At 34.7% G+C, this 12017-nt stretch overlaps 1 protein-coding gene across 1 annotated transcript in view; it reads left to right on the forward strand.

Annotated features, from left to right (window-relative positions):
- The window catches only part of LOC100367421 (uridine 5'-monophosphate synthase-like), a 29687-nt gene that overhangs the window by 15926 nt on the left and 1744 nt on the right, over window positions 1–12017 (forward strand). Inside the window, exons 5-9 of the mRNA XM_002735835.4 lie at window positions 939–1070; window positions 8999–9132; window positions 10205–10419; window positions 10684–10782; window positions 11677–11789. Coding sequence (XP_002735881.2) covers window positions 939–1070; window positions 8999–9132; window positions 10205–10419; window positions 10684–10782; window positions 11677–11789 — 693 coding nt within the window. The remainder of the gene's footprint in view (window positions 1–938; window positions 1071–8998; window positions 9133–10204; window positions 10420–10683; window positions 10783–11676; window positions 11790–12017) is intronic.

Genomic DNA, 12017 nt, shown 5'->3' on the forward strand with positions numbered 1-12017 from the left:
TGTCCTGGAATTGTAGGGCGACATACATTTGGCGCAAAGGTATTCAAAAAAAAACATTTTTTGGGGCTGTTTCCATGGCAATGGTGGGCCAGGAATTTTTTAAGATTTTACCACCTAACTAGAATGAAGGTGTGACTTGCCTGCCAAGTTTGAACCAAATCGACCCAGCCAAAAAAATCACAGAACCGTAAAAAGCTGTTCCAGGTGAATAGTTACTTCAACTTTGGGGTCAAATTTCTTGGTAATGAAAAAAAAAAATCAAATACACATGTAGTAACTTTTTGCCCGCACTTGAGCTATGTCCTAGGTGTTAATCCTAAATTTGTAGGAGGAGATACATTTGGCACAAAGCTATTCAAAAATCAGTTTTTTTGGCTGTTACTGCAATGGTGGACCAGAATTTTTTTCAGATTTCAGCTGCCAAGTTTGAGCAAAATCGGCCAAGCCAAAAAAATCACAGAAGAATTAATACATGAAGACACTGGAAATCACACACACACAGACGCACACACAGACGCACACACACAAAAATGATTTTAAGAGCAATCCCAGCAATATTTTTAGTTCACTTTAGTTAAATTCCAATAGGATTCTTATAAGATTTCTATTGGAATTTGTTCTGTATGAATATTGAAAAATATCCTATAAGAATTCTATTTAAGTCTACTATGTTTACTAATTAATGTTTTGTTTTTCTTTTGAACAATTTTTAAGTACCATATTATTACATGTACATAAATTACAGCGGTATTTCTATGGTCAAAATAATTAATATTTTAATGTTTCCGATTTCCAACAATAAATGCTATTTTTAGTTCATATGCACCTCTATTGGAGATCTGCTTCTAATAGAGCAAACACAGTACAAATATTACTACTAAATAAACAATTTTGTACATACAGATATGAAGTAACAATATCTGGTTTTATTTTCTCAGTCTCTTCGCTATCATGAACGTGCCGAAATAGTAGCCCATCCACTTTCAAAGCAATTACTGAAGATAATGGACAGCAAACAAACGAACCTAGCATTTTCAGTGGATGTGACTAAATGTCAACAAGTGTTGGAGGTATTGTTGATATTGAACATTTTATTTTGTATAACTTTGTATTTGGTTAGTTTATGCGTACAAAGTGACAGAACAGATATTTATCCATGTGTAGTGTGATAATGTGATGAAGATCCCACATTTCCGGGGTACAGTCACTTCGCCCGAAATCCACTTCGCCCGAACTCCTTCGCCCGATTACCAGTTCGCCCAATTACCGGTTCGCCCAATTACCGGTTCGCCCAATTACCGGTTCGCCCGTTTTCCTTTTCGCCCGATTTACCTATGTTACACACTAGGCCTACTGGGGGTTTCAATTCGAAATGTACATCTGGTAAAATGCATAAAATCTACCATATGATCGCATTTTAGTCAGGGTTTTCTTGCCGATGCAAACACTGCAACTGATGTCCGCCATTGCGGGTAGTCATCCCCATTCACAATAGAGGGGTGGCCGACAGGCAATGGGACAGGTATGCATCGGCAACTTAGCACAGTATTTCCACATTTACTTTTATTTAGTCGTTTAGTCGTATTTAACCGATGCAATTATTACACTGGTATAAAATGCGCAAATTAAAATTAATTCTACCGTACACAACAATGAAACTATTGTAACAGTATTTTGTTAAAACGTCGACGGTGATTCGCGAGTTATATTAGTCAAGTTGATAAACGACGAGGTTGGCTTTAGGTGAAGAATAACTCAACCACACCTTAAAAGACGTAAAATCTGTTGAAACAAATAGAAAAAATGCACGTGGTACGGAAGACTTACTAACTTGTTTCTCATAACTATATTCACTGGATTGACATAAATGGTCACACATGTTACTAGTGTATTATTGTCTCATTGTGTTATTCTTTGATCTTAGTTGTGAACATCTAGTGTTAATTTGTGTCAATCACTTACGTTTATAGGCAACCTTTGATCTTGAATGCCTATTCATTGGTGTTTTGTTAAGTGTTTAATTCTATATATTGTTGAGGGATGCCTTTGATCTTTACATAAGATAAGTCTTGTTCATTTAGTTTTAAATCTTTGATATAGATTGGTGGATTGATGGACAGGAAAAGGCAAAAGTAAACATCAAGCATTATTACACAGTATTTTTGTTATTTATCATTATTTATTAAATATTTACCAAATGTGAAACACATTAAATGTGTACAATAGACAAGATCGAAGGATGCCACTCCATTAACTATAGGATTGACACAAATTAACACCTGTTGATCACACCTAAGAACGAAGGTTACCATATCCCCCATGAGACCATTAACATACTCTAAAAATAATAGCAGAAAATATGTGTTGCCATTTATTTTACATGCAAATACTGACAATGTGCAAGCAAAATACTGACAATGTGCAAGCATTGGTGATAAAAAACAATTGTTTTTCACTATGGGGTTTTTTCCCTAGGTTTTTTTTCCTAAGGGGTTTTCTTTCCGGACCCCTAACGTAACATGGGGCGATTTTTTTATTATCAGTGGGACTGATATAATGCGACTTAACATAACATGGGACGATTTTTTAATTATCAGTGGGACTGATATAATGCGACTTAACGTAACATGCGACGATTTTTTTATTACAATGCGACTTAACGTAACATGCGACGATTTTTTTATTACAATGCGACTTAACGTAACATGGGACGATTTTTTTTATTACAATGCGACTTAACGTAACATGGGACGATTTTTTTTATTACAATGCGACTTAACGTAACATGCGACGATTTTGTTATTACAATGCGACTTAACGTAACATGGGACGATTTTTTTATTATCAGTGGGACTGATATAATGCGACTTAACGTAACATGGGACGATTTTTTTTTATTACAATGCGACTTAACGTAACATGCGACGATTTTGTTATTACAATGCGACTTAACGTAACATGGGACGATTTTTTATTATCAGTGGGACTGATATAATGCGACTTAACGTAACATGGGACGATTTTTTTTTATTACAATGCGACTTAACGTAACATGCGATGATTTTTTTATTACAATGTGACTTAACGTAACACGCGACGATTTTTTTTTATTACAATGCGACTTAACGTAACATGGGACGATTTTTTTATTATCAGTGGGACTGATATAAATGCTACTTAACGTAACATGGGACGATTTTTTTTTATTATCAGTGGGACTGATTATAATGCGACTTAACGTAACATGGGACGATTTTTTTTATTATCACTTACGTACAGGCGCGGCATCATCAGTCACGTACTCACTTCTATTCTAGTTCTTTACACCTTCTTTTAGCTGTGAATTTTTTTCTTTAAACAATGATCTGCCGCCAACCGATAGGTCATTGTTTATATATTTAGCATATAAAAGTAAAAGAAGTTGGACATTTAACAAGGTGACAAAATAAAACATCTTGCTACATTGTTACATTCCGACTTCTGTTCTTAATTTATTTACGCAATACCGCATGGAAACACATCCAAACCAACCACAAAAATGCGGACCCTGAGCGGAACTGACATGTATTGCTTTACGGTCTGAAATCTGGGATGTGGTCAATTGAATTGCCAATAACTTGCGTGTCGGACTATACCATTTAGGTGTGGGGAGGTGGCTGCGGGATAGTTAGCATGATGTGGTTGATTGACAGGCCAATTAGTAACATGCTGTCTTTGTTTTATTTTACAGGCTGCTTTTAGGTTTAAAAATAAAGATCAGAGATAGGCTGCTTTTAGGTTTAAAAATAAAGATCAGAGATAGGCTGCTTTTAGGTTTAAAAATAAAGATCAGAGATAGGATATAGGCTGCTTTGAACCACTCTTAGTTAAGATTTTTTTGCAGACTTACAAAAAGCACGCCATTTTATGTTAATTACCAACGACAAAGGATCACTTGCGGGTCACAGGACGCGGTCACTGACCTCTACCGGATGCCATCAATACGTAACACACAACGTAAGAAATGGACATATAAATAAACTCAATGCATATGCATGTATAAAAACCAAGATGTAAGATGAATCAAAAACACTTTTCTAGTATCTTTGGGTAAATGTACGATTCCTAGATTGTTACATTCATTGAGTTCATGTGGAGGGAGCGGTATGGAAGAGCTGACAACGAGGCAGTCACGAACATTTTACGCCATATTTCGGAACAGTCCCCCCTAAATTAAAACCATTTCGATGCGGCGTTCTAAATTAAAACCATTTCGATACGGCGTTCTAAATTAAAACCATTTCGATACGGCATTCTAAACTAAAACCATTTCGATACGGCGTTCTAAATTAAAACCAAATTCGATACAGCGTTCTAAATTAAAACCATTTCGATACGGCGTTCTAAATTAAAACCATTTTGATACGGCGTTCTAAATTTAAACCATTTCGATACGGCATTCTAAATTAAAACCATTTCGATACGGCGTTCTAAATTAAAATCATTTCGATACGGCATTCTAAACTAAAACCATTTCGGTACGGCATTCTAAATTAAAACCATTTCGGCACGGCATTTAAACAAAAAAAAAACAAACAAAACGGCCTATTTCAGGGTCAAAACATCCTCCAAGAAGGGATATACCGTAAAAATATGACACATAATCACACACATTATTTGTCTCAATAAACATATTTTTTTAGCAAGCCTTTGCCCTGAAAGAGAGATAAAAGTAAATGATTAGTACTTGAGTAAGTGTGAACAGCAGTGATTAACGCAAGCTAGCTCCTCCCCTTCTTTGAAAACTCAACCACCCATTCCCACAGCCACCTCCCCCACACCTAAATGGTATTAGGTAATTCTACCATTTTGTTGGTGCAAGCCGGGTCAAAAAATCAAAGTGTTGTTGTAAATCATGGAGCGCCAATATGGAAATATTTAAGAGATGTTCATTAGAGATTCAGTTAGTACTTTTACATTTTTTGCTTGAATTTTTAACGTTATAAATGGCTTTAATTTTAGGAATTGGCTTTGTGGCGGACGCGCTATTATCAAAGAGATGGCCGATTTCTGTGTCCCTCTCATAGCTTGTTAAATAGAGGAAATAGGTGTTAAGTATTAGCACAATATCATTGAGTGTTAATGTTCTCACCCGCGTATTTCGTCCATTGGTAAACAAAATTGCGTGTCCAGCCAATCGCTGATCTCGATTTAGCCTACCAGTGACGTCACAGTGAACGCTCGTATGAGGGGCCCCTTAATTTTATCGTGGACACTCCCACAGGAAAAGATATGCTAATGATGCACTAGCCAATCACAGCGTCCAAATAGTGTTTATAATGACGTCTTGAGAGGACTACAACCACTTCGATTGATATCCATCAAGAGAACATCTCTGCCAGACTTTTTCAACAACAGCGCTATTATTATTGACTGTTCGACACTACTGATTATCAAGCACTTTCAAGTTTTATATATCTCAGCACTATAGTTTATTAATTAATCACTTTCAAGTTTTATATATCTCAACATTATAGTTCATTAATTAAGCACTTTCAAGTTTTATATATCTCAACATTATAGTTCATTAATTAAGCACTTTCAAGTTTTATATATCTCAGCACTATAGTTCATTAATTTAGCACTTTCAAGTTTTATATATCTCAACATTATAGTTCATTAATTAAGCACTTTCAAGTTTTATATATCTCAACATTATAGTTCATTAATTAAGCACTTTCAAGTTTTATATATCTCAACATTATAGTTCATTAATTAAGCACTTTCAAGTTTTATATATCTCAACATTATAGTTCATTAATTAAGCACTTTCAAGTTTTATATATCTCAACATTATAGTTCATTAATTAAGCACTTTAGAGTTTTATATATCATACCAGTTCAGTTGAGCACCTTCAATTTTATATTATTTATTTATTTATTTATTTTTGTCGTTATACCGAACAGTAATACTCAATACAGACAAGTATTAGGGCCCGATTTACGCTAATTTATTTTAAATTTCGACCATACTTTTAAATTGAAATAGAAACACAACATTGTATATAATTAATATAGTATTAGGGCCAGAATTACACTAATTTATTTTAAATTTCGACCATACTTTTAAATTAATATAGAAACACAACATTGAATATAATTAATAAAGTATTAGGACCAGAATTACACTAATTTATTTTAAAATTCGACCATACTTTTAAATTGAAATAGAAACACAACATTGTATATAATTAATATAGTATTAGGGCCTGATTTAACTTAGGTGTCCTGATGTGATTGGAAGTATATTAACATTTTGCTAAAGCAGTTTTAATTTATTCGCCATAACTATTTTCAAATATTTTGTCTGGAAGTTTGTTTCTAGGTTGAGTTTTATTTTTTTCAAGACATTTTATCACTGAATAATAAAATTATTATTACATTATTTTTAAAAAAAGAATCAAAGATGTAAATTTTTAATTTGTATTTCAATTTCTACGTAGACATTCCATATGTAATACATGTACTAATATATATATTTTTAGTATTTGTGATTTCTTGTAATTGTCTTGTACAGTGTGTGTTTTTATATTGCTCGATTGTATTAGCACCCTGTGTGCTACTATATTTTTATTCGAGGGTAAATAAATAAATGTAATGTAAATGTAAATTATGCATTATATCTTTACTTTCATTGCTCCCCCCTTCCAGGAAACAAAAAGTTCATGCAATATTGGAAGTGAAACTGGGGAAAACAAACACAATACTAGAAAAATATTTCAAAAGTTTTTCCTCAACCCAATTTGTTGAATTGTTGTAGCTCTGTGTTTTACTGTGTCAAGTTACCAAAAAATGCTAATATTAAAGGAAAAATAAAGTTTTATCAGATTGGAATTACATTAAAAACAGAGGTTTACCTTCTTATACAAAAAAAAATGTGTTTTTAAAGGGTCGCGGTGCATTTAACTAAAGGAACTACCACCATCAAACAAAAAGGTGTGACTGTCCCTCAACTCATTGTTTCCTCCCGATACACAAATGGTATGACCCACACAAGATGGCATAAAACGGCATAAAATTACGTTACAACCCCGTTGTAAACTTCATGTTCGTCACCTTATAAAAATTTCGACTTCTACGTTATCTTGTTTTGACTACACGTAAATACCAAACATACGAGGAATCAGGCGAAATGGCAATCGGGCGAAATGGCAATCGGGCGAAATGGCAATCGGGCGAAATGGTAATCGGGCGAACAGGTAATCGGGCGAAACCGTTCGGGCGAAGTGGTAAATGGGCGAAATGCCCCCAATTCCACATTTCCACTCCTAAGAGTTCTATGCACATATCAATTTCATTCATTCATTCATTCATTTATTCATTCATTCATTCATTCATTCATTCATTCATTCATTTATTCATTCATTTATTTATTCATTCATTCATCACAAAGCGCAATGGATGCTTGAAAAGTTTCTATTGTGAAGACAGAAACGAGTGCTATATAATTCACACTATATAAATGTTCAAGGACATGAGGGAAAAAAACAATAATTAACACTAAACCATTTCCTTTAAATACTCGCTCATTTCCATTTTTTGAAATATATGTACGTTTAGCACTTTTATAATTGTCTCAATATCTTCTCATATCACACCAGTTGCTTATCCATTATTTGCTTCACCCTTTCAATATTACCTGTTGTCACCAATCACAAAGCGTAAACCTCCGTAATATTTTATCAAGACATGTAGCCAATGGGAAATAATGTTCATTTCCTCTCTGAGAAAAAGGTTATAGAACATTATGGAATTTAAACGGTTAATTTTCCTAAGTCACCTGTGGAAATTAGGAAACAGGGTAATTTCATTTCATATTTGGAGAAGAGCACGGAAATTCTGTGTTACTGACCTTTCACAATAGATCAAGAGTCAAAAATAGAATGTTGCTGAAATAATAGCATGTAAGGATCTGTCATATTTTTTTCAAATGTTCAACCAATGCAATAAGTGTGGGAGAGTGTTAGGGTTGGGACAATGATATGTGTGGTGTGACAATTACGGTTGGGACAATGAAACAGGTGGTGTGAGAATTAGGGTTGGGGCAGTGAAACAAGTGGTGTGAGAGTTAGGGTTGGGGCAGTGAAACAAGTGGTGTGAGAATTAGGGTTGGGACAATGAAACAAGTGGTGTGACAGTTAGGGTTGGGACAATGAAACAAGTGGTGTGACAGTTAGGGTTGAGACAATGATAAAAGTGGTGTGAGAGTTAGGGTTGGGACAATGAAACAAGTGATGTGACAGTTAGGATTGGGACAATGAAACAAGTGATGTGACAGCTAGGGTTGAGACAATGATAAAAGTGGTGTGAGAGTTAGGGTTGGGACAAACAAACAAGTGGTATGACAGTTAGGGTTGGGACAATGAAACAAGTGGTGTGACAGTTAGGATTGGGACAATGAAACAAGTGGTGTGACAGTTAGGGTTGGGACAATGAAACAAGTGGTGTGACAGTTAGGGTTGGGACAAACAAACAAGTGGTGTGACAGCTAGGGTTGGGACAATGAAACAAGTGGTGTGACAGGGTTGGGTCAATGCAACAAATGGTGTGAGAGTTAGGGTTGGGACAATGAAACAAGTGGTGTGACAGTTAGGGTTGAGACAATAAAACAAGTGGTGTGAAAGTTAGGGTTGGGACAATGAATCAAATGATGTGAGAGTTAGGGTTGAGACAATGAAACAAGTGGTATGACAGTATGGGTTAGGACAATGAAACAAGTGGTGTGACAGTTAGGGTTGAGACAATGAAACAAGTGGTGTGACAGTAAGGGTTAGGACAATGAAACAAGTGGTGTGACAGTTAGGGTTGGGGTAATGAGTCAAATGATGTGAGAGTTAGGGTTGGGACAATGAAATAAGTGGTGTAAGAGTTAAACAATTAAGTTTGATTTTGAAAAACTATTGTAAGGGTTTGAAGAGAATTGAAATATTATTTAAAGTAATTATTTTTGTTTTTTCAGCTTGTTGATAAAGTTGGTCCACATGTGTGTATAGTTAAAACCCATGTAGATATCATAGAAGATTTTAACGATGATTTCGTAACAGCTTTACAAAAACTTGCTGATAAGCATAATTTTTTAATTTTCGAAGATAGGTAAGTATTTTTTATTACAGACTTTCTAGTTTTTGTTAAATCGTGAAAATTTGTAATGTCTATTGACCAGTATCACATAACTCGTACATAAACATGTTTTAATTGTCGTGTAGGTCATAAACATAATATAAATCGTAAATATATCACATTATTGCAACAAATCAGTTCTCGCAGAACACTATTGTCTCTTGCTGAACGGTGAATGTATTGAATGATTACGACACATGATAATGCATGATTGAAATGAATCTGATAACCGGGATACATTCATTCTAAATGCTTGAAAAGATAAATATTAGAACCCATCTGGTCCCTCACTCCCTTCAAGACCCTCATTGTGCCTGAGATAAATGGACTATTTCGAAACTTTCCCATGACTCACACATGTGATGAAGTCTTACAAAGACTTGTCAGGTGTGTTTATCCACCTATGAGAGGACCCATTCCCAATGTAAGATATGTACACCACATGTGAAATGGATTCAACACTACTAGTATGACAAATTTAGATCACTGAGGTGCATACATGTATGATGTATAAATGCAAATTTTGTCTTCTGCAAGTCTGATTCATACTTCGATAAAACTCATGCTCAGTGGACTTATTCCTCTTTCTATGTTCTATATATTCTGGAAGTACTGAAAAATCATCTTCTGCCTGGAATTCTAGCTATACATATCAAACTGAAAAGTCTTGCATACATTGTGTACATTTAACTACCAGTGTGCTATGCTAGTGAAATAAGGAATTGATCTGATTTCATTTTTTCTGAATAGTCCACATTATGAATTCCCGAAATCAGTCGTGTGGATTCGTAAATATGCATTTGAATTTACTTGGTGACTCAAAACAACTAGAGATTCAGCAAGGTGCTGCAGTATTATGACGGCGTGTTTATAAATGATCTATTATAATATAGAAACGTAGCTATCTGTTTAGCTAGCTACATAGCAATCATGCTAGACAATTCTTCATGGCAGTAGAATCACCATTGAACTAACAATTCTCTAAAGCATATGGAAGTGGAGCCAAATTAAAAGAATACTCATGTTTATTGTGGTGTCTTTGTAGGAAATTTGCTGATATTGGGAACACAGTAAAACATCAATATAGTAGTGGTGTGTATAAAATAAACCAGTGGGCACATATAACAAATGCACACTCAGTACCTGGAGATGGAGTAGTGCAGGGATTGAAGGACGTTGGGCTGCCAAAAAACCGAGGATGTCTTCTTATTGCAGAGATGAGTTCTACTGGTAACCTAGCAACTGGAGAATATACGAAAGGTAAAACTGATTAAAGATAGTAATATATCAACAGCACAATAACAAACAATTCAACGCTAGTGCGTGAGTGTTCTGTACTTAACTACCAATGACTGGATGGTATTCATTTCCGGGTTTAATGTAAGAATGATGATTGGCATTTATCAAACCGCCATATATTTTCAATGTAGCATAGATATGACATTGTAGTGTCAAATAATTTCAACCCGTGACGAAACATTCATAGATCATTTTTTATTCTCTTTTGATGTCTTTTACTCATAGCAACGGTCAAAATGGCAGAGGAACAAGCAGATTTTGTCATTGGTTTCATCTGTACTTCACGACTTACTGACGACCCCAGATTTCTTCACATGACCCCAGGTAAAAAAAAATGTTCAATTCAGATTATTTTTCGCTTAGCAAATTTTGCAATGAGCAACTTGATATTTCCTCCTGGAAAAGTCAAGGTAAATATTTTTAATTTGTTGAATAGTCTAAAGTTGCATAAATGACGAATTTTTACTGTCTAACTTCGAGAGGTCACGGAGCAAGTGTAAATGAGGCTTAGATGATAGATTTCATTCATCAAGTACTCCATTTCATCCAGTCGGTGCACTCCTTAAGTTTGCAATGACATTCTTTGTATGTTTGTGATCAAATACTAATTTCCTATGTTCATTAGGCAAGTTTTGAGTTTCCAGGCATGTTCCATGGTCACCACCTTACTGAACGAGCTCACGATGGAAAGGGGGGGGTTCGATTTTAGAACTTGTCGTCTTTGAGCCAGTTTGCATCAGTTTTTGACAAGTTGAATACACATTCTTGTATGTTGTTCCCCAGAAGTATTTTACAAAGGCGCATACAAAAAGATATAAACTATATTTTGTCAATATTCATTTTGAGTGAGAGAATATAAAACACATTTTCTATATTTTTTGAAAAGTTAGTGAATTTTAAAAGGTAATGATGAATGTCTACAATACAGTAGAACATTCAAAAGATTCGATCTTACTTCAATTTGAATCCAAAATCATAAATCCAAATTGAAATTGGTTTCATCCATTTACTGTTTGAATCTGAGTGGAGCATAGGTTTGAACATGCTTAAGTCAAAACAATCATCATTGACAATGGTCATTGGAATTCCTGTTTAATTTGGCATCTACAGTAGTATTTCATTATTTGTTTGACCAATTTGAAACAACTTCATGAATAATTTATATCACATTGCATAATGCTTGATGACATCATACTTAAACAAAGTTATTCATTGTAGGTGTCCAGTTATCAGCTGGAGGGGACTCCCTAGGTCAGCAATATTTGACACCCAATATTGTGATAGGTGACAGAGGCAGTGACATCATCATTGTAGGAAGGGGCATATATAAGGTAAGTCAACAAAATGTATCGTGCATCTTTACTGACAACATGCTGGTTTGAATTACTTAACTATATTAATGTTCTTGTTTCAAGTTATTGTACTTAAGCAAAATTATTTTATGTAGCTGAGCTTGTAATATGTTCAGAAGAAAACAAATGACTGCTGTTAGTTACCGATCCCTCTCGACACCGATACCGACACCGAAATAAAAATATAATTTTATTTCAGCGTAATTT

Source organism: Saccoglossus kowalevskii, chromosome 1 (assembly GCF_978046115.1).
Source record: "Saccoglossus kowalevskii chromosome 1, keSacKowa6.1, whole genome shotgun sequence".
In the NCBI taxonomy this organism is placed as follows: Eukaryota; Metazoa; Hemichordata; class Enteropneusta; family Harrimaniidae; genus Saccoglossus; species Saccoglossus kowalevskii.